Source organism: Podarcis erhardii (assembly GCF_964252035.2).
Source record: "Podarcis erhardii genome assembly, chromosome: 17".
Lineage (NCBI taxonomy): Eukaryota > Metazoa > Chordata > Lepidosauria > Squamata > Lacertidae > Podarcis > Podarcis erhardii.
The window spans coordinates 34,592,992-34,617,174 of record NC_138515.1 but is presented as its reverse complement, the minus strand read 5'-3'; the positions used below and the strand labels follow the sequence as shown (position 1 = coordinate 34,617,174).

The 24,183-nt window shown below is 44.7% G+C and overlaps 1 protein-coding gene across 2 annotated transcripts in view; it reads right to left on the bottom strand.

Annotated features, from left to right (window-relative positions):
- The window catches only part of ADGRL3 (adhesion G protein-coupled receptor L3), a 555,597-nt gene that overhangs the window by 3,658 nt on the left and 527,756 nt on the right, over positions 1 to 24,183 (bottom strand). The window contains exon 25 of one of the 2 annotated variants that reach the window (XM_081844782.1): positions 4,066 to 4,152. The exons of the other annotated variant lie outside the window; for it this stretch is intronic. Coding sequence (XP_081700908.1) covers positions 4,066 to 4,152 — 87 coding nt within the window. The remainder of the gene's footprint in view (positions 1 to 4,065; positions 4,153 to 24,183) is intronic. 2 annotated transcript variants of the gene reach the window in all.

Sequence of the window (24,183 nt, the reverse complement as noted above, 5' to 3'; positions counted from 1 at the left end):
TAAAAAAAGAAAGGATGTCTAGGTTTAATTGATGCTTGGCCAGAAACCAGGAAGACCAAAACTTGAAGAAGGAATGGGGGAAATTTATAAGTTACCTTGGAGACCATTGTAAACAGTTAAAATCATTAGTGGGATTGGAATAACACTTGTAATGTAACGAGAACTATGGATACAATGGAAATATAAAAATTTGGATTATTATAAAAAGATGCAGAAGAAAAGGTTTAACAATAGGACCCATGGAGGGGGAGCTGGGAAGTCCAAATGTTCGTCGGAATCTTGGTTTCCTTTTGGAATGTGTTGTGGTATGATTGTAAACTTTATTATGTAAAACCAAATAAATTTGTGGAAAAATAATAATTTATGCTTGAAGTTTTGCATATTGTGCATTTTATTGATGTAAGAAACTTTGAGTTCTACATGCTGAAAAATGGGATATAGATGTTTCAAACAAACAAACAAACAAAACAAAACAACAAAGATGATGAAGAAGAACTAGAGGGTGCCATATTGGTTACCCCGGCACAGGGGTCAATTTTTATTCGGATTACATCATGCTAGGAGGGGAGTATTAACCCTTCCCTCCCCAGCCATGATCTTGACAGTGGGAACGAACGGGAGCTTCCACCCCCTAAGTCTCATAACCCAATGTAGGGGGTATTTATCAGGATCATGGCTTTGGGTGGATGGATTAAACATACCCTTCCTGAATGCTGACATAAAATCTGATCCAGTTCTCACTATCACTTTTAGCACCATGTTTGGCTTGACTCTTATACTGCCAAACCTTGAAAGTGCTTTGGTCTGTATGTGTCTTTGGCTTGTATTTCCGTCTAGTGTTTCTACCCTTGTAGAAGGCAGTTCTTCTCACTCAGCTGGCAATCGGCTACAGCAAATTGATTTGTACAACCAACGGCTGGGATTTCCCCCTGGCAGCGGGAAACGCACATCAGCATTTGCTGCCTACAGTGGCGATGGCATGGGTCCCTACCCCTCCCTTTCCAATACTCTTTTGCAAAGTGGATGTAAAATATGGTGCACCTCCCACTGGCAGACACTGCTTCCCCACTCTCCACCCCACGCTGCACTCAGATCGTCTGTGGGTTAACAATACGGTAGGCAATTCACCAAAGCAGAGTTGTGATGTTGCCACTGCTGCTGCACATCGCAGCAGCAAAATAAAGTGTTAACATCTCCTACCTCACCCACCAAACAAAGATGTTCCTATGCTATTTCTATCCAGTGTAAGCCAACCCCTCTCTCTCTACAGATGATGACGTTCATTGTTCAGCTCCCTTACTTATGAATCTGTTAAGTTGTGCGTGGACATATCAGACGACACAGCGATTCTTGTTTATTCACAGGCCAGAACAGAACTGAACTGAAGGGTTCAGCTAGCCTGTTTATATAGAGCTCCACTACAACGCAACAGTAACCACTTTCTGTAACTATCCAATCACTGAACGTCACTTTCAATCCCTTATTTGCATATGTGGACCTGAGTGAAAACTATCTACAGTATCCCCCTGCTGGCCCAGGGTGAGAACTTCAGTACATAACAGAATCCAAATTCACTTCTGCCTGTCCTTGCCACCCCACACCCCATTGCTCACTCCAGCCCTGGTATGACTATTTCGGACCACAAAGAAGACACTGTTGGGCAGGCCCACAACATGTGAATCAAAGTGCCATTCATTTTTGGCATAAACCTTGTTTCCTTTTCAAATTGATTCTGGGGACAAGTCCCCAGAATATGAGTTTCTTCTGTATTCATCTCCAACTGAGACAAAGTGTGGATGTTTCAATATGCTGCTTTCTGCTGACCCTGAATCAGTGGGCTCTTCATTTCCTTATTCCAGACCTCCCTTATTGTCCAAAATGTTGGTTAATATTATTCTACTAACATGAGTTTGACCAAACTGTGGGAGGCAGTGGAAAACAGGAGTGTCTGGCGTGCTCTGGTCCATGGGGTCATGAAGAGTTGGACACAACTAAACAACAACAACAACAAATTATTCTGTGATGGGAATGTTGTTGGGCTGGGCACCCTAAAGTTACTTCAAAGGCTAACAGGAGACTTGGACACTCTACGGTGGGCTGTGTCTAAACCTCTGAGCCTCTTGGGCTTGCCGATCGAAAGGTCGGCGGTTCGAATCCCCATGACAGGGTAAGATCCCATTGCTCTGTCCCAGCTCCTGCCAACCTAGCAGTTCGAAAGCATGCCTGTGCAAGTAGATAAATAGGTACCACTGCAGCGGGAAGGTAAACAGCGTTTCGTTGCACCAGAAGCGGTTTAGTCAACCTGGCCACATGACCCAGAAAGCTGTCTATGGACAAACACTGGCTCCCTCGGCCTGACAGTGAGATGAGTGCCACAACCCCATAGTCTCCTTTGACTGGACTTAACTGTCCAGGGGTCCTTTACCTTTTTACAGTGGGCATAGATTGTTGTTGTTGTTAACATTTCTTAGTTGCTTTCTACAAAAATGTCTCAAAAATGACAATCTAAAATACATCGCCCGACTGTGAGTCGTGAAGGCCCTTTCCACCTGGCCTAGGGGGCAGGGCCCACGCTCACCACCCCCACTGAAGAGGCTCCTGGTGAGACCAGAGGGACATCGCTCAGCCTGACAACAAACTCAAACTATTGGATTCTTTTGCCCCATCTTTTTGTGCCTGCCAAACAGCAGTGCCACACTTATGATAATATTTTATTCTCTTGATAATTAGGCTGTTTTAAATGTGTATTTTACATTTGACTTCACTTAGGAATTTGTTTATTTTTTTAAATGTTTAAGAATTTTTTTTGGTTAACTTTGTGTTAAATATGTATTCTGTAGTTGACCTCCTTTGTAATGTTTTATTTTGAAATCTTTAAGATAATATTTTAGTTTTCTGTTAATTATGTTGCGTTGACCGTATACTCTACATTTGGCTTCCTTCAGATTGCATTATTGATGTTTTAATATGGTGTAAACCACTTTGAGATTTAAAAAATATATATAAAGCGGTATAGAAATGAAAAAAAAATAAAATAAAAATAGATAAAAAATCAGTTAAAAATTAGACACCCCCCTTTATTGCTAGATCTGATGGCATGTGAAGTGAAAGGCTATGGAGCTTTCAGATCCCTGCCTTCCCTGGTCCTGCACAGCTTATACAGTGGTGCCTCGCAGTCTCTTTGTCTAGTGGTTTTTTTGTCTTGTGAAGCAAGCCCATTGACGGATTAGCGGATTAGCGCTATTAGCGGCTTAGCGGCTTTTAGCGGCTTAGCGGATAAGCGGATAAGCCGCTTAGAAAAAGGGGGGGGGGGAGGAAAAAAACCCCCGCAGGAACTCGCAAGACATTTTCATCTTGCGAAGCAAGCCCATAGGAAATTCGTTTTGCGAAGCACCTCCAAAACGGAAAACTCTTTCGTCTAGCGAGTTTTCCATCTTGTGAGGCATTCGTCTTGCGGGCCACCACTGTACATTAAAGGACACATGCCCTTTTCAACCCTACTGGTAGGGTCTTGGCTGTGGAGGTGCGCTGTGATGGTGAAGAAGGACCACTGGCCATCAGATCTCCCTCTCTGAGGTTGGCGTTCTCTCTTGCTCTCTCCCAACGCCTAGAGAAGGAGCTCCAACATGCCTATGCCCCTGGGATGCCCCACCAGGTACGAAAGGATTGCACAGTCAGTGAAGCCTAATGGCCTCTTGGAGGTGGGAATTTCTCCAATTCACATCTCGTGAAATCTCTCTTCATTACGTACTGGAAAGTGGATTGTTCCTAAGGATGTCACCTCAGGGGCCGCGGTTTTTAAAGCTTTTTTAAGCACATGGTTCCAGTCATCGGGACAGCGCAGGCAAATGACATTCCAAAGAATGGCATTAACTAGAAACTGAATTTCGTTTGTGCTTATAAAAAAAGGGTTCATGGTAATTCATGGTATAATGATAGAGGGGAAATTTCCAAGGACTGGAGTTAAAAGGAGCAGGTTGACTAGACAATATCTGAGAGCCCACTGTATTCAGGGAAAGGCTAAATGAATGTCTATGGGTTAGAGGTGTACGTCATACACAGTACCTTGAGTTCCATGTTGTGGAGTGTACCCAGAAGTATTCTCAAAATTGACCGATGGGGTGAGTGGCATATACACATTGATTTTCAGATCTAGAAAGGTATAGTGCAAGAGGAAGACAGGAACATGTAAAGATAACTGATGAATAAATGGTGATTAAAAAAAAACTGTAAAAAAAACTGACTATCATTAATGCATTTTTTTTAAAAAAATCTGTACCAAAAGCAATCTTAGATCAGGTTTTTATTTTAAGACAATCTCCACAACTAATGGTTTCCTGGCAACTTCACCACCGACTATATCAAGTGTGTTTCAGCAAATCCATTGGGCTCTGTTAGCCCCCTGCTATCCAAACCACCAATCTTAAAACACTATTGAGCCAATTACGTACATGGGTCAATTGCCAATGACGAAAATGGAAAAAATCAAACGATTTTCTCATTTTGCTGCAATGTTCATGACTCCTACCTCTCACAGGTCAAACTGTCTTATCAACATAGAACAAACTAGAGTTGCAATTATAAAAATGCCTTAATTCCTAAATCTGAAGACCGTGTGGCTGATACATCCACATCATCTGAGATATCCATTCAGACTAGACAGTTTTGTTCTGCCCAAGTGAATGTCTAGATAGAGCTGTAACTCCCAAATAATTCTGGTTCTCCCCTAAGCAAACAAAGGCTGTTGTTCACGCTCAGGAATCTCATTTATACCCCAGATGGGCGGGGTATGTATGTATGTATGTATGTATGTATGTATGTATAAATAAATAAATTCATAGATGTTATTACATACAAGTCAAACTTCTAATATAGGAAACTAATGATAAATACTTGTTTAAAAAATACAACCTATCTTTTAAAACAACAACAACAACAACAACAACTACTACTACTCATATTTAGGCCTATGACCAACCTATTTTAGCTGCTTGATGGTTGCTACTCAAATCTTTCAGAATCATCGAAACCTCACTCGCTAAGGTGTGACAAGAAGGTCTACATGCTTAGATTGTGCAGAAGGAATATTCTGCTGATGTCTCATAGGACATTCAGCAAGGAAGACGGACCTTTGGGGAAAGACATATCCGGACTTCAAAGGTTTGGCTTGCATATGGACTTCAAAGAAGATTTGAACTCTAGCAAACCGTATACCCAATTTAATGAACGACTTCTGTTGCCTCAAGGCTAGGCCCAATGTTCTGAAAATTATGTGACAAGCCTTTTGTGTGATCTCAATAGGCAGAAAAATAAATTGTTCCAGTATTATTTTTTTTAAAATGTTTCTTCTATTCACGACAGTACACACACACACACACACACACACACACACACACACACACACACACTCCACCATTCTCTGTTGACATTCTGAGATCCGTTTGGCCTCCATGCAATTCTTCTTCTCTTTCATTTGCCAAGAAGAGAAGGTGAGAGAGGAGAAGGTGAGAATGTAAATGTTTCAAATACGATCATTCTACACAGTTGCTAACAGAAAAATAAGTGAGAACAGGGGTTGCCGGGGGTGAGATGAGCTCCCATGCGCAGACTGTTAAGGGATGGAGTGGCGAGGAAAAACAAGGTGAAATGACTGTGAAGGGAGTTTGCCACACTAGCTTCTCATTATGAATATGTTGTCTGAAACAAATGCACTGTCACATACTCATAGCTATTGCCTTAAAAAAAAATCATATCAGAAAACACATCCCAAAAAGTGCATTTTTTTCCTTTTTTAGATTTGGAAGATGATTCTACAATATCAAAGTTGCACAGCTTACATATTCAGATAGGTAGCCGTGTTGGTCTGATGAAATAAATTTAAAAATAAAATAAATTGTCCAGTAGCACATTAGAGACCAACTAAGTTTGTTCTGGAACCCGGGTGGCGCTGTGGGTTAAACCACAGAGCCTAGGACTTGCCGATCAGAAGGTCGGCGGTACGAATCCCCGCGACGGGGTGAGCTCCCGTTGCTTGGTCCCTGCTCCTGCCAACCTAGCAGTTCGAAAGCACGTCAAAGTGCAAGTAGATTAATAGGTACCGCTCTGGCGGGAAGGTAAACGTGTTTCCGTGCGCTGCTCTGGTTCGCCAGAAGCGGCTTAGTCCTGCTGGCTACATGATCTGGAAGCTGTACACCGGCTCCCTCGGCCGATAAAGCAAGATGAGCGCCGCAACCCCAGAGTCGGTCATGACTGGACCTAATGGTCAGGGGTCCCTTGACCTTTACCTAAGTTTGTTCTGGGTATAATCTTTCATGTGCATGCAAACTTAGTTGGTCTCTAAGGGACGCGGGTGGCGCTGTGGGTAAAACCTCAGCACCTAGGACTTGCCGATCGTATGGTCGGCGGTTCGAATCCCCGCGGCGGGGTGAGCTCCTGTCGTTCGGTCCCATCTCCTGCCCACCTAGCAGTTCGAAAGCACCCTTAAGTGCAAGTAGAGAAATAGGTACCACTTTCTAGTGGGAAGGTAAACGGTGTTTCCGTGTGCTGCGCTGGTGCTGGCTTGCCAGAGCAGCTTCGTCACGCTGGCCACGTGACCCGGAAGTGTCTTCGGACAGCGCTGCCCCCTGGCCTCTTAAGTGAGATGGGCGCACAACCCTAGAGTCGGTCACGACTGGCCCGTACGGGCAGGGGTACCTTTACCTTTAAGGTGCTACTGGACAATTTTTAAAGCTTATATACTGTTTGATCAAACCCTTAAGGAGGTAAGCGCTGATATCTGCTGCATCAGAATGAACCCACTCTGTTCTGATTGTTCATGGTTATGAGATGCAATATCCTTTTCACATGTACTACTTGCAAATCAGGTGTGCACACACACACACGCACAAACACACCCATTCGGTCTCTGTACATTTGTGGGTTTGTAGAGTTTTGTTTTTGCTTATATGCGGAACTTTGCATTCAATACCACTTTCTTAGTTTCATCTCAGTTTCCCATTCTGTCAGGGCCTTTCCGAATTTTATTCCTGTCTTCTGAGGTGTTAAGCTGACCTAGTTTTGTGCCATCCACACTTCAATCAGAATTACCTCCACCACTTCACTGAAGCAACTGATGAAAATCTTAACAAAACAAATTCCTTCCAGTAGCACCTTAAAGACCAACTAAGTCAGTTCTTGGTATGAGCTTTCGTGTGCATGCAAATCTTAGTTAGTATCAGGTGCAGGACAGGATTGAGGAGCCCCCAGAGTATGGTTTCCCAATCAGCTGTGAACCCCCCTATCCCACATATATTCTATCCCACATTCAATTAGTTTGCTAGCCGAAATGTCATGTGCTTTCTTGAAGTCAAGATACATTGCACCCAAAGCATTTCCACAACCCACTAAGCTAGAAACCCGATTTTTTAAAAAAGAGAAATGTAAAATTAATCTTGCTGGTTTTATTCTTCATAAATTCATGCTGGCCTACAAACTGATTCCGTTGTTTTTTTTTTAAAAAAAATCTAGCCTAGTATCTTCCCCACCATCAAAGTTAAACTCAGTCTGTATTTTGCCAAATGTCATCCCTCTCCCCTTTTGAAGACTGGGGCAATATGTTCCTGCTTCCAGTTTTGTTGGCCGTTTACTTGCTCCCCACAATTAAACATAAGAACAAATAAAGAATTCTGCTGCTTCAGCCAAAAGGCAGATACTACACCAAGGCTGGTGTTCTCCTTATTTCCAAGGATGCCACAACACAAAAGTACCTCCTCTGGTTTAACTGAATTGGAATCTTTGTATTGTAGTCAAACGGCTAAGATTAGCTTTGGAGTCAGTGTTCTGGTTCTGGTCCGTTTTGTATTCTGTTTTGCCCTTCTGCCTCCTTTCCCTTTTCTTTTTGTGTTGAATAAACTTTGACCATTTGACCACTGAAGTTGTGTGTGATTGCCAACCTCAGGTTGAGAATCTCCAGGTTCTTAGATGCTTGGAACTCATACTACTAAACGTTTGCAACTAGAGTTGCTCTTCTGAGATCTGGGAGACACTCCGGGAGTGTGGGCTGCCTTGACACTCTGAATAACTCATAAGCGAACTGTCTGAGAAACACAGGATGCATTGGTCTCAGAGTTCTTGGGTTTTAGGAAGTTTAGGCACAGCTGTAGCTACGGGGGCAGGGGCTAGCCAGGTTTTTTTGCCCTGGGTAAAGTCTCCAGAGGAGCACCATTGATGCTCCCAGCTTGTGTGTGCGCGCACACGCAAATCAATAAAGGGGGTGCCAAACTGGATCTTTGAGCCTGGTGAAATAAGCCTAGTGTGATGGCCTGGGAATCTGATTCAGAGGCTGAACCGGAGGAATTCCAGCCTGCACAGGAGTCTCCGCCTCCAGGGCTGGGTGAGCCGGGGCAGAGGCTTGAACCTGAAGGGCCCTCACCTGTGCCGGATCCCCAAGAGCAGACACCAGCTGAATCCGCTCTGGGTCTGGAGGTGATTGAGGACCCATTGCCTGCAGGTGCTCCTCTCCCAGCCCTGTCAGGGGAAGGTGAGGTTGCCTCTGGGTCCAGTAACCCTCCAGCCTCTCCTGAGCTGCAGAGGCTCAGGGCAGAGAGGCGGAGGGAACTGGTTTCTCACAGGAGGAGTGCTCGCGTTAAGACCAGGAGAGGCGAGTCACCTGTGGACCGGGATCGCCCCTGGCCTCAGAGAAGATAAAGGCCAGTCAGCCCAGTCCCAGGTTGCGGGAGCAACATCGCTGGAAACCTGTTTCTGCCAGCACCCTGACCTGCTCTTCCGGAGTTCCTGACCATAGCATCTAGATCAAGGGAAGTAATAGTGCCACTATATTCTGCTCTGGTCAGACCTCACCTGGAGTACTGTGTCCAGTTCTGGGCACCACAGTTCAAGAAGGACACTGACAAACTGGAACGTGTCCAGAGGAGGGCAACCAAAATGGTCAAAGGCCTGGAAACGATGCCTTATGAGGAACGGCTAAGGGAGCTGGGCATGTTTAGCCTGGAGAAGAGGAGGTTAAGGGGTGATATGATAGCCATGTTCAAATATATAAAAGGATGTCACATAGAGGAGGGAGAAAGGTTGTTTTCTGCTGCTCCAGAGAAGCGGACACGGAGCAATGGTTCCAAACTACAAGAAAGAAGATTCCACCTAAACATTAGGAAGAACTTCCTCACAGTAAGAGCTGTTTGACAGTGGAATTTGCTGCCAAGGAGTGTGGTGGAGTCTCCTTCTTTGGAGGTCTTTAAGCAGAGGCTTGACCACCATATGTCAGGAGTGCTCTGATGGTGTTTCCTGCTTGGCAGGGGGTTGGACTCGATGGCCCTTGTGGTCTCTTCCAACTCTATGATTCTATGATTCACTTCCGGCTCCTTGCCTTGGACCCCGCTTCACCCTTGACGGACAGCCTCCATACCCTCAACCCAGGACCGGACTCAGACCACGCCGCACGGTAACCCCCCCGGGACCATCACACCTAGTTTCGCCCCTGGTTTAGGGGGGCTCTGCCAGGGAAATGAGCAAGCTGCTTTGATCTTGGATTAGGATAAGGCATCTGGAACCTAGCCCTGCTTTCCCCAGCAATTTGTGAGTAGGTTGAACGGAGGGGTGCTGGGTGCACTGACCTTTTTAAAAGCAATTGCACGGTGGATCCCAGATCCCTTTCCATCTGCAAGAGAAAGGGGGAGGGTGGCGGCAGCCAGTACCAGAGATTAAGACCACTGGTGACACTGCAGGGTTGTTGGTTTGCAGTTGGGCAAGGAAAGGGGTGTGGGAAAGCTCTTTGGAGTGTTCCCATTTCATCACAACACCCATCATTATAATGGCAGTGGCACAGAACGTGACTGTCAATGGCACCTGTCAGCTTTGGACCCTGAATGTTCTGGCTCCACTGCAGTGTAGCATCTCAAAAATGGGAACACTTATTTTTGAAATACCAGCAAGACTACCGCCCCACACAGCAATGCCTTGCCTTCTTGTGAACCTTCTGCTTCCCACACCTGAGCAAGCCATGACCTTGAATGGATGATGATGATCATTGATGATGGTGGAAAGTGGTGATCATTGACATCCTAAGCCATTTAATCTTCCTGTTGGAGCCTGGTGATCACCATGGAAAAGCATGTGGAGTGTTTGTTGCCAAGCAAACTGGGAGCTGGAGGCAGATTGGCGGAGAGCTTTTCAATAAGAGATTTGAAGCCTGAGGTTGATGTAAAAGCTGCAGGGAACCAGCAGATATCCTTACAGCCATGTGTCAGAGAGATGAGCTTTTAGAAATGGCGTTTTCAATCTGCTGGAGAAGGGAGATATCTTAGCTCTGCTGTAATAATTTGAGTGCTTTGCTTACCATCCTCTCCCCAGGGTATGGAGCAAAGGATCCTTCCTCTTCTTTTTGACATCCTTTTAAATATTTGAAAATGTTCAACCTGTTTCCTCCTTTCCCTAGGCTGAATGATTCCAGCTTTTCTGCCTGGCTTCTAAGCCCTTTTCAGTCATCCTGAATTCCTTTAGGTGAATGCTGTACAAATAAAGGCTTAATTGGACTGGGGTTTTAATTTCTGAATCGTGCAATTATGATATAACCTTGAACGTGGCCTGGCCTTTTGTGGCGCATAACTGCATTGTTGGTATCTGTTCAGCTTGTTAACAGCTGCGGGTTTCTATATCTTCTATCACCTAACCAGTTTTATTCCCGACTCGGTTCTGAACCCTATATTCTGCACATCCCAGTCCAGTACTGATCCTTTTACAACCATGCTTTCCAGCTATTGCAGTGTTCACTTCTAGTGTATCTTTCTGAAAATTTAGCACGGTGATGCCATAGGCAGGGCCAGCCCAAGACATTTTGGCCCCCGAGACAAACCACAAAAAGGCACACCGCTCCACAAGGGAAGAGGGGGTGAGTGAAGATGCATATCAGGAGCAAGGGGGGGGGGATAAAGGTCTGTAGATTCTGCTGCCTGAGGCTGTTGCTTCACCTTGCCTCATAGATGGGCCAGCACTGCCTGTAGGTGACTAATGCAAACAGAACTTTGGAGTTCAGTTACAGTTGAGGGGAAGGTAAATTAGATTTGTCAAGATTTTGTTTCTCTGGCTAAAATGCAAACTGGCTTGTAAAGGTTGAAAATGGAAAATATAATTACATATTTAAAAATATACAGTATATTCCACACCACTCTCCTTGTTTACCAAATCAGTTAATTTTCAGAAAGGAAGTTGGTTATGGCATGATTAGTGGCAGTCAGCATGTCTTTCTAAGTCAATTTTCCTCTAGTCTAAGTCCTCATGTATTTGTTGGCTATTTGCAGTTTAGTTGCGCTGCAGAAAGCTTGCTGGGGAGGCCACGCATTACAAGGAACTCAAAAATAACTTTATCAAGGTTTTAATAACAAAAACAAAAACTCCTTTTACACTAAATATACCAACAAGCATGACCCAACCACCAACCCATCCCCCAGAGGACAGAGAGCTAAGTGCTGCTCTTTATATACTATACCCAATTACTGACACAGCTTAATTAACACAAGTGAGCAGCACCTGGTATATTGTTTCACAGCTGTAAAACTGGGTCTCGTTATTTGCTCTGGCCCTCAAAGACATACACATCTTGTGGAACAATAATGAAGCTTCACGTTTAAAGAGAGCATTCAACAGTATTAGCACTTTGTTCTAGTACCTTTTCAACTATAGAAATCAAGTAGCAGAACCACAGCTTTCTGAGTCTTCCTTCTTTCCATTTTGGAACATCTACCTGTGAATCTGAAATAGTATTTTTGTGCAAGGTAACAGATGGTTCTGAATTGATCCTATCTAATTCTTTCAGGATCCTTTGCTGAATCCAGTTAGGAAGATTTGAATTCAGATTGTCCAAGAATCAGAGTTCGAAGATGATTCTTTCTTGCTTTCATCTGTGACCTTGCCAACCTTGCCAATAAAGAGTCCTTTGATATGTCTGCTTTTGTGTTGAACTGCAAGTTGGTAAGTTTTTTGGTTTTTTTGCTCCCTTTTGATATAATGGTGTCTTAGATTTTCAAGCTGCGCAAATTCCCTGTCAGACACCACAGACTGAAGGGGAAGTGTGCTTATAGTACAGTTTAAAGGTTTTTTGTATAATTATACCATATATACAGTTACAGATAGGTAGCCGTGTTGGTCTGCCATGGTCAAAACAAAATAAAAAAATTCCTTCCAGTAGCACCTTAAAGACCAACTGAGTTAGTTCTAGGTATGAGCTTTCGTGTGCATGCAGTGTATCTGAAGAAGTGTGCATGCACACGAAAGCTCATACCTAGAACTAACTCAGTTGGTCTTTAAGGTGCTACTGGAAGGAATTTTTTTATTTTGTTTTATACCATATATATTCCAGCAAGTTGTGCTTACAGCTAGCAATCTACCAATGAAAATGCAGCCGCAGAGGCAAATTAACTTCTCTCAGCCAGTAACGTGCTTGAGGGCTTGAATACATTTCCTTAGGAATGTGGTGCTATCTGCCTTCCCAGGGATACTAGATTAAATGGGCAAGACTAATTAGTCAAAATGGACTAATTAATCAAAACATACTTTAAAGCAGTATTCTGTCTTCCAATACTGTATATATTACGCTATTGTTTAATTGCATATTTATTTTTTGATTAATATGTTTGGAGCGTTCAATACAGTACTACTTTCATATTTTGGGTCTTGTTTTTTATTTCATTTCACAAGATTTATATACTACTTGATTGTAATGAAACCTCAGAGCAGTTTGTGTGTGTTTGTATGTATATATATACAACCCCCATCCTCTTCCTCCCTCCTCTAACTGCCCTAGGTGAGAATCATGCATCCATATTGGTAAGGAACAGGGTTTTGGGTACCCTTCCCTCCTTCACATACAAAAGTGTCCAAACCCTTTTGCCCTGGCTTTTGATATTTGAGGTGTATATTTTTAGGATCCACCTTGTTTATGCAATTCTAGGTTGTTATAATATGTTGTTGAAATGCTGTGCTTTAATGTTCTAACATACCCTGTGAGCTTAGGTAATCAATGTATTATTATTATTATTATTATTATTATTATTATTATTACTACTACTACTACTACTATTATAATTATGTTTTTTCGGGGGGGGGGCACAGGGGTGCGCATGCCTCTAAACATTTTGTGAATCTAGGTTTGGCCTCACTGAGGGGCAGTATTTCAATATGAGTAGGAAAAGGACAGGACCCCCAAACTTTTTAAATTAAAAAAACACTGGATAAATCCATCAGCTCTCCTTTCCTTTTTTAAAAAAATCATTTTTATTCGATTTAACAGATATAAATTTATAACAAAACCAAATACGCAGTGCTTTTTTCTGGGGGGACACAGGGGAACGCATGCCCCTCAACATTTTGTGAATCTATGTTTGGCCTCATTGAGAGGCAGTATTTCAATATGAGTAGGAAAAGGAGAGTACCTCTGAACATTCTTTTTAAGGAAAAAAGCACTGATTACTACTACTACAAGCACTACTGCAGATATGAAAACTCTTGTATATCTGTATATATCTATATATACAGATATACAGTGGTACCTTAGGTTACATAAGCTTCAGGTTACAGACTCCGCTAACCCAGAAATAGTACTTCAGGTTAAGAACTTTGCTTCAGGATAAGAACAGAAATCGTGCTCTGGCGGCGCAGTGGCAGCAGGAGGCCCCATTAGCTAAAGTGGTGCTTCAGGTTAAGAACAGTTTCAGGTTAAGAACTGACCTACGGAACGTACTAAGTACTTAACCTGAGGTACCACTGTATACAAATACACCAAGTATATTTGTATCTTTTACTTGTTTCGCTGAGGCAGGAAGGGTGGCATTCACCATCCTTTGGGATATACCCTCCTGTTAAGGCAGGTGGCAGGACCAAATAATAATTGACTCCATCCTGGGAGGGATTCCCAGAAGGACTCAGACAGGCCCTGCCTAGCAACCAGGAGGTTGTCTCTCAGCAGAGCATCTGTAACAGCAAGCTGCAGTGGTGAAAAGGCCTCTGTGTGCCTCTTCACATTTGCTTTTCTGATTATTTCTGTTGGACGTCTCCCTCTTTACCTCGAAAGCCTGCCAGGGAAAGGCATATGGACCTTCTCAACTCACTCCGTGTGGAATGGAGAGCCCAGGCCATGACTTTTGGTACTCTGTGGGGCCGTGCCTGGCTTGGAAAGTCAGCTGCCTCAAGATGCACGTTGCTGGGAGAGATGCAAAAGGCGCCTGGAAAGATGGTTTGAATCCTGCTCCACCTCCCCAAAGCGGCCCTTTCCCTCAGGACCAGCTTGCCTCGCCCCACACTGCCTTCCTCGCACTGGTGCCTTCTCCACCATGGAGGAGAGCGAAGACTTGCCAGGCTCTTGCCTTCCCTGCTGTGGCTTTGCCCCCTGGCCTGGGCAGGTGAGGGAGGGACTTGGACCAACCACCTGCGCTCCTCCTTGCCTCAGCCGTGCTTTGGGGAAGAAGAGTGGCAGCAGCAATGGCGCCCACTGAAGAGGACAGCCCCACCATCAACAGACACCGTGAGTCGGAGGTAGAACTTGCATGAGATGGCAGGCAAGTGGGAAAGGCAGGAGTTGCTCACGGCTCCCCTGTCAGTTTCTCCCTTCCACTGGAGACACACCTTGGCTTAGGGGCTGGTTGCTAAGTATAGTGATTTAATGTACAGTGGTGCCTCGCAAGACGAAATTAATTCGTTCCACGAGTCTCTTCGTCTTGCGGTTTTTTCATCTTGCGAAGCACCCCTATTAGCGGCTTAGCGCTATTAGCGGCTTAGCGGCTATTAGCGGCTTAGCGGCTTAGAAAAAGGCGGAAAAAAGGGAAAAAACTCGCAAGACTCGCAAGACGTTTTTGTCTTGCGAAGCAAGTCCATAGGGAAATTCGTCTTGCGAAGCGCCTTGAAAAACGGAAAACCCTTTCGTCTAGCGAGTTTTTCATCTTGCGAGGCATTCGAGGCATTCGTCTTGCGGGGCACCACTGTACTGAAATTGGGAAAGCTTAAACCACATTACTGAGAGATGTGTTATATTCTGGATTATGTATGTTTTAACAGATTATGTCTGAATAGGATGAGAGTGTTGGAGATACGTGCAAATGTGTATGTGAATCCGGTCTTGGGTGTTTGATTTTCGTTGTTGTGTATACTGTGTATATACGGACAATGACAATAAATTTATCTAATCTAATCTAATCTAATCTAATCTAATCTAATCTAATCTAATCTAATTACGGTGTGTTTCGTTCTGCAGTGTTCCCCAGTAACTCTTGTGCGATTGGTTAATATTGGTCACAGGGGAGGTATTTTTTTAAATGGCATTCTCCATTTTGTTTGGTGTGAGAAACTTGACGGCGATGGCGCTATCTCCATGAACACTGAAGCAGCAGCAGCACTGGATAACTCTCTCTCTCTCTCGCCAAATGCAGTAGAGGAGAGGCGTGCTAATGTTTCTGTGTGAATGTAAGTGACAGAAAAGATGTAGAGAAGTTGATGTTCTCCCAAAGAAGCAGTAAGGAGAAATCAGCTGGAAGGAAAAAGTGGAAACCTCTCAGAAGGACCTGCATGGCCTAGATGGGTTATGTGCATAAATAAGGCTGAGTGCAAGTACAGTGGTACCTCGGGTTACAGACGCTTCAGGTTACAGACGCTTCAGGTTACAGACTCCACTAACCCAGAAATAGTGCTTCAGGTTAAGAACTTTGCTTCAGGATGAGAACAGAAATTGCTTGGCGGTGGCAGCAGGAGGCCCCATTAGCTAAAGTGGTGCTTCAGGTTAAGAACAGTTTCAGGTTAAGAACGGACCTCCAGAACGAATTAAGTACTTAACCCGAGGTAGCACTGTACTGAAAGAGGGAAAGGCTCAGTTTGCTTGAATGTTGAGGGAAGAAGCTGTAATCTTCTACCAGGAAAAACTCAGCCCATGCTTGGATGTGAATGTAAATACTTTGCATATCTTCTTCTTTAGCTATATGTTCTGCTAGTAAAAGCTTTAGAATACAGTGGTACCTTGGTTTTCGAACACAATCCATTCTGGAAGTCCATTTGACTTCCGAAAAGTTCAAAAACCGAAACATTTACTTCTGGAAGCATTTACTTATGGAAAACTCAATACGGAAGGCATGTGGCACGTTCGACTTCCAAAAAGCGTTCCAAAACTGAAGCAGTTACCACCAGGTTTCTGTGTTCAAAAACCGAAACGTTCGACTTCCGAGACGTTCGAAAACCAAGGCACCACTTTACTTTAACAAGTACCATATTTTTTGCTCTATAAGTCACACCAGACCACAAGACGCACCTAGTTTTTGGAGGAGGAAAACAAGAAAAAAAATATTCTGAATCTCAGAAGCCAGAACAGCAAGAGGGATCGCTGCGCAGTGAAAGCATCAATCCCTCTTGCTGTTCTGGCTTCTGGGATAGCTGCGCAGCCTGCATTCACTCCATAAGACGCACACACATTTCCCCTTACTTTTTGGGAGGGAAAAAGTAAGTCTTATGGAGCAAAAAATACGGTATTTGGACATTGTTTTGATTTCAAGAAAGGAGTCAGTACTGCACATGGCTTCGTAGCTGCAATTTAGCTACTCTGCCAACATGGGTGTCTCAAGGGATGTGAAAAGCTATGCCTGCCGGCTCCTGTGGGGGAGAGGGGGTGTCACTCAGTTCAATGATCACACCCGCTCTCCCCACAGAAGAAGCCCTATGAGGAGTGCCACGCAAGTGACTTGGGCATAGAGACCATGACAGGGGCCCTGGAGAAATAAAAAGCCACAGGCGGCAGCCTCGTTCCTCCAGCAGCTCTTCTAATCCTCCAGATCTTCTAATCCTCAAGGAGAGATTGCTCAGTAGCATCCATCTCCTCCACCCAGGCCTTCTCTTCTGCGCCAGGCATGTGGGGGGTGCTTGAGAAGCAGCACAGTTATTCTGCACCTGCCTCTTGGAAATTTAAGTCCGAGAGGGCAACCAGGCAGGTGCACAGAACATAGCCCACCCCTCAGTTCCCACCAACCCCAGCTAACATGGCTAACAGACCCTCCAAGTTCCCCTATTTTCCAGGGACAGTCCCGGATTTACAGAAGCCATCCTGGTTTCTGATTTGATCCTGGATTGTCCCGCTTTTCCTTAGAACGTCCCTATTTTCATCAGGGAAATGTTGGAAGGTATGGAGTTAATCCGACCCCCGAGTCAAGGAGATAATTAACTATGCAACCTTTATAAGACATCTGAAGGTAGATCTGTAGAGTGGTACCTCGGGTTACATAAGCTTCAGGTTACAGACTCCGCTAACCCAGAAATAGTGCTTCAGGTTAAGAACTTTGCTTCAGGATGAGAACAGAAATCGTGCAGCGGGAGGCCCCATTAGCTAAAGTGGTGCTTCAGGTTAAGAACAGTTTCAGGTTAAGAACGGACCTCCGGAACGAATGAAGTACTTAACCTGAGGTACCACTGTATAGGGAAGGTTTTTATGTTTAATGTTTTATTGTGTTTTTATAAACCCAGTCAGATGGGTGGGGTAATAATAATAATAATAATAATAATAATAATAATAGAATATGATGTCCCTATTTTCTTTGGGGAAATGGTGGAGGCTATGGGCTAATGGTTAGGGGTACTGGGAGTTGTAGTCCAACGTGGTTCATACCACTCTCTTCCTCTGGCATCCATGCCAAACACTCTGCATACCTTCCCATGTTGTGCTGTGAGCAACATGGACAAAGACAAGCTAGGCCTGAACAAAACTGCTGGCACATGGGCTCGTTCCCCACAGAGGTAATTTGCGCAACCCCCAATGGCCTTCCTCCCTGGTTGAATCAGATATGACCAATATGGAGGCAGCCAAACCCTCAAGACAGGATGAAGAACAGGAGGGTGCCTACCTCTGTCAGTGGGGTGTAGGGTTACCAGTGCTGGACTAGGACCTAGGAGACCATTTTCAAATCCGTACTCAGCAACCAAGTTCACTGGTTGGATCAGTCACTATATTTAAGCATAATATACTTCACAGGGTTGTTGTGAGGATAAAATGGGGAGGGGGACATGCCACCTTGAGCTCCTTGGAGGAAAAGTGGGGTATTGTTTACTGTGTGGCACCCCCCAAAAAAAAACTACGGTTGATTCAAAACAAAATAAATTCCTTCCAGTAGCACCTTAAAGACCAACTAAGTCAGTTCTTGGTATGAGCTTTCGTGTGCATGCACACTTACTTCTTCAGATACACTGCATGCACACGAAAGCTCATACCAAGAACTGACTTAGTTGGTCTTTAAGGTGCTACTGGAAGGAATTTGTTTTGTTTTGACTATGGCAGACCAACACGGCTACCTATCTGTAACTGGAACTACGGTTGATTCAGTTTGAATCCTGCAACTTTCAGGTGATAGCGGGTGGGGTGAGGAACAAGAAACTCTGTCCTCTCTACTGACTGGGACCAAGACAGTGTGTTCCTCAGAATTCTGCTAGGCTTCTTTCATTCCCCTTCCAAAATCCTTCAGTAGGATCTTGAAATGTCTGGCCCCACCTGAAGTAATGCAGCATGTTTGTTTAGCAACTGATAATCCTTGCCAGAGGCCATCATGGATTATCTCCAGACGCCACTGGTGGATCAGGCTGTTGCAGATCCTCTGCGGCAAGGAATCCTGTACAGGTGGGATCTTTCCAACAACTGCAAGAAGTCTGAAACATCCTCAGCATCTCCCTGTATTTTAGCAATTGGATCTGTATTTGCATGAACAATGCACCTTTGGACAGAGGAGCTGGCATCCTGGGATTGCCTCTCTTCAAGGCCTTTGTATGCCTGCAGATAATACAAGCAGATGTTCAGATCTCATTAGCCTTATTCAGCCATTCTGCCACCTCCTCTAATTATCCTTGTGTGAGGGGGAAGAGTGGAGGTGAGTCTGGTAATCCCTGCCTCCTCAAGTATGGCTCTGTTACTGCAGCCCCCCTACTCCCCCACCTGTTGGGGGGCTGAACCTTTGCATTAGGGAGACTGTCTTACTTGTGTAGGATCCCTACATAATGGCTTTAAAAGAGGACTGGATCATCATTGGCTACTAACTATGATGATGATGATGATGATGATGATGACTGATTGATTTATACATTTATACAATCAAACATTAAAAACTTCCCTAAACAGGGCTGCCTTCAGATGTCTTCTAAAAGTCAGATACATAGTTGTTTATTTCCTTGACATCTGATGGGAGCGCGTTCTACAGGGCGGGCGCCACCACTGAGAAGGCCCTCTGCCTGGTTCCCTGTAACCTCACATCTCACAGTGAGTGAACCGCCAAAAGGCCCTCGGCGCTGGACCTCACCCTTTTGGCATGTTCTTCTTTGCCTGGTGTTCTCATCTCCATTATGGGCTTCTCTTTTCTCCCTAGTCTGATCTTGGGAACTGTGGGAGGCCCTCCCTGGGAGGAGTCAACCATTAGTAAACCTTGCCTCTTGCCTTGATGGAGGTCCTTCAGGAAACTGCCCTCTTCCCTTTCCAGGGAACAAGAATTTACAGTGAGTAACATTTCTCCATTTTCCCAAACAATTTATTCCCGAATGTGCTTCTTTTCCTCTCTACACCAGCAATTTAAGCAGATTTTTAAAATCTCTATGCTGACTGTACGTGATATCCACTCAAACTGCAATAACTTGTCATGCACTGGCTTCTGAAGAACACTGATTGTGAACTGACCGTGTTTCTTTTTAAATATATCTTTACAATATGCAATAATATGTTTTCACAAAGGATTAGATTGGACAGATAACTGTGATTCTGAAAGAGTGTGTTTGTTTAGCGTCTGTGTGTAGTTCCAGGGCGGCTTCCTCAATGAAAATCCTCCCATAGCTGCTCTTTGTCCTGTAGGTATCTGCAGTCACATTGCAGGCAAAGCAGAAGGTGGCATTGCATAGCAATTTGATTTAAACAAAGCCAAAATGGTCAGTGCTCTTCTTGCAGGGCAAAATAATATAATAAAAAGGGGGTCAATTGCAGATAAATGCAATAATTTCAACATTTCTGAACTCAGCAAAACTGATTTCTCTAGAGCGACTACTCTTGGGAAAGTGGGTTAAACTGGTAGGCTGCCAGGTCTTACAAGACAAAAAAAATCTATATGAAAAATGGAAATGTAGAGAAAATTGAAATGTCCCTTAAGTGTCCCCCCTGCACCCCCAGATCATGACAGAAAATATTCTGAAACCAGTGACTACTGCCTAAGTCTTCTCTCTCTCTCTCTCTCTCTCTCTCTCTCTCTCTCTCTCTCTCTCCCCACACACACACACACACACACTACTTGTCTTTGAAATGGCCTCCATTCCCACCCCAAAGCTGTGCTTTGGCTCCCAGTATGTTTCTGAGCACAATTCAGAGTGTCGGTGCTGACCTTTGAAGCCCTAAACGGCCTCGGTCAAGTATACCTGAAGGAGCATCTCCACCCCCATCGTTCAGCCCGGACACGGAGGTCCAGCACCGAGGGCCGTCTGGCGGTTCCCTCCCTGCGAGAAGTGAAGTTACAGGGAACCAGGCAGAGGGCCTTCTCGGTGGTGGCGCCTGCCCTGAGGAATGCCCTCCCATCAGATGCCAAGGAAATAAACAAATATCTGACTTTTAGAAGACACCTGAAGGCACCCTTCTTTAGGGAAGTTTTTAATGTTTGATGTTTTATTGTGCTTTTAATATTCTGTTGGGAGCTGCCCAGAGTGGCTGGGGATACCCAGCCAGATGGACGGTATATCTATATATCTATATATCTCATTCTGCTTCCCGTCCCAAGTCCCTATGTACCAAGTCCATGACCAGCTGCACAATATTCTCGGTAGCTGGGCCTACAGGCCTCTGGGCAGTCTGAGACCTCTTTGGTTATTTAAATGTATTTATTGCCCACTCATCACCAATAGGTCCAAGGGTGGGTTACTAAATGGGGGCAGGGGGAAACCAGTGTCATAAATAAACAGAATCAAAACAAACCCAAGTTTTTAAAAGCACACATAATATAACATTATTAAAAGAAGGGTAAACAATGAATCGGAATTCCCAGAAGCTTGGTTTAAAAAAAATGCACCTTCGCACGCCTTCTAACCATACTGAGTGTTTGTGCAAGGCACATATCTAAAGCCTGGGTGCCGTGACAAAAAAGGCCAAGGAGATAGAGAGCTGCTGCTTGGCTGTGCTGGATTTGCACTCAGAGCACTGGCTGAACTAAGCAGACGAGCCAGCATGTTGCAGCGCATGTTAGTCAGTGGGTAGGCATGGGAGTCTTGGTCACCAGGCGACGCTGTCCTGCCTTTAGGTCTCATCCTGTTTCTTTCCAGAGGCTAATGGCTGTGCACTTCTGTTGCTGCTCAGCTTTGCCTTCTCTCCTGGAGGAGGAGGAAGAAGAGGCAGGATGGTCCTTGGCAGTGAATTCTTCCTAGATCTGCAGATCTCAGCCCTTTGCTAATCATTTCAGGGCATTGGCAATGGTAGGAGTCTTGCCTTTCCCAAAGAATAAACCTTGGTTACAGCTTGCACTTTGATGCGGGACAAACCACAACCCTAGAAAGACACAGTAAGCTAAACCATGGCTAGCTCACAACCATGGCTAGCTCACAGCAGCAGATGGAAATATGGTGTTCCTTCTGGGAACCCACACACATATTCCCACTAAGCTATGTTTTGGCTGAGAGGTACATGCAAACTTGGTTCTAATGATATAAGGAGCATAGATAGAACCATCTTATTGTCTGGGCATGTAACTTCATGGCTATTTGTAAACTGGCTCTGGAGATGAAGTTTTTTAATTCTTCCATGGTGAGATCACCAACATTCTCAAGCTTAGCATGTCTACGTCTGGTCAGTGCCCAGCAACTACATGCAATGCCCCTTGTGTTCCATGAAGGAAGGTAAAGTCAAGGGACCAATGACCATTAGGTCCAGTCATGACCGACTCTGGGGTTGCAGCGCTCATCTCGCTTTATTGGCCAAGGGAGCCGGTGTACAGCTTCCGGGTCATGTGGCCAGCATGACTAAGCCGCTTCTGGCGAAACAGAGCAGCACACGGAAACGCCGTTTACCTTCCTGCCAGAGTGGTACCTATTGATCTACTTGCACTTTGACGTGCTTTCGAACTGCTAGGTTGGCAGGAGCAGGGACCGAGCAACGGGAGCTTACCCTGTCGCGGGGATTCGAACCGCCAACCTTCTGATCGGCAAGCCCTAGGCTCTGTGTTTTAACCCACAGCGCCACCCGCGTCCCATGAAGGAAGGTAGGCAGGATATAAATGGAAGAAAATGAATAGTAAAATAAAAATTGCAAGTTGTAAGGGACTGCTGCAGGGAGGCAGTGGCTTCCGACAGCCCTGCAGTGTAGCGCATTTTGTTGCAGGACCAAGAACTTACTATCAGATGGCCAAGTTTCCAGCGAGTTCTGTGTCACGTTAAATTCAATGTCCTTAATTAATGCTTCAAACATCTGGCTAGCAAGTATCATAAAGCAATGTGTGTTGTGGGTGTCTATTTTATGAATCTGCAAAGGATTTCACAGCAGTTTAAAACAACGATTTTAAAACAGAATTTAAAATATCAAGATTTTCGTCCTCAAGCAAAGGCGGTTTGTCTTTAAGGCTTGGGAGATAATAAACAGACATCACTGAAGAATCAAGGGGGCTTGGATTCTGCTTGGAGTCCTAGAGTTTAGCACAGGCTTCCTCAGCCTTGGCCCTCCAGATGTTCTGAGACTACAATTCCCATCATCCCTGACTACTGGTCCTGCTAGCTAGGGATCCTGGGAGTTGTAGGCCAAAAACATCTGGAGCGCTGAGGTTGAGGAAGCCTGGTTTAGCATAATATACAGAAGTGTCTTGAAGCTCTGAAAGAAGCAGCGTCCTTCTCTGCCACTCTACACTAAGCTACATTTGCAGCTGGCAACTGGAGCCGTCTCAGGGGAGCTTCCTTATCTGAAATAACTATATAGGTGGAACCTTCTTGTTGAACACAGTACCAGTCAGTTCGTAACTACTGCGTCAGTGGATCATAGCCTTTTCATGCAGTCCCACTGAACATGTGGTATGTGGGTACAGGGCTGGATTAACCGTAAAGCAAAAAAAGTGCCGGGACGCGGGTGGCGCTGTGGGTTAAGGCTTGCTGATCGGAAGGTCGGCGGTTTGAATCCCTGCAACGGGGTGAGCTCCCGTTGCTCGGTCCCAGCTCCTGCCCACCTAGCAGTTCGAAAGCACCGCAAAGTGCAAGTAGATAAATAGGGACCGCTCTCCGGCAGGAAGGCAAACGGCGTTTCCATGTGCTGCTCTGGTTCGCCAGAAGCGGCCTCGTCATGCTGGCCACATGACCCAGAAGCTGTCTGCGGACAAGCGCCGGCTCCCGGCCTATAGAGCGAGATGAGCGCGCAACCCCAGAGTCGGTCACAACTGGACCTAACGGTCAGGGGTACCTTTACCTTTACCTTTAAAAAAAGCGCATGTGCTTAGGGCATCAAGGGAAGGGGTGGGGGCATTCTCCATTGCCGCATCTTTAACCTTAATGGTCACAAATTGCTCAGCTGAGTGTTCATTTTCTCAGTTGAAGTATATTAAAAATCCTAACAGAACAACTATGCATCAAGTCAGGCTGGATGCCTTATCTCTGCTAAGTATAGAAGCAGATGTGTTATGTAAGATTAGTTTGAATGATCTGATCAAAGGCCTTTCAATTAGAAAATGTGGGAGCATTTTTTCAAATGTAAATAAAGGGGAAGTATACAAAAATAAACATCATTTTCCCTCTTACCGTAGGTTTTGTTGCATTTCGAAAAATAAAATTTAATTTTACAGTTTTATTATTGTTTATATTTTGAATTGGGTATTACTGAATTAGATTATATTAGTGTTCCCCTAGGCACTAAAATCTTTTAAGTGTTTAGGACCTCTAAAGGTCTTAATCCGTGTGGGTAGGTGAGGAGGCTCCAGCCCTGACTTACACACATTCTGCTAAATGCTTAAAACAGGTCCCAAAATGTGTACAGCAGTTGTGTGTGCATAGGGACTTTCCATGCTAGAGCAAAGGGAACGCATGAAGGGCTCATGTTTGCCAGGAAACCTGGAGAAAGGCTTCTTGGACGTACAACGAGGCAACATGCAGGGACATCTCCCTGTAGTTTGGGCCCCTCCTCTATTGACACACTGAGATAATAAAACAGCAGTCAAATAATAGCCCTGTGCAAATGACAGCCAAGGG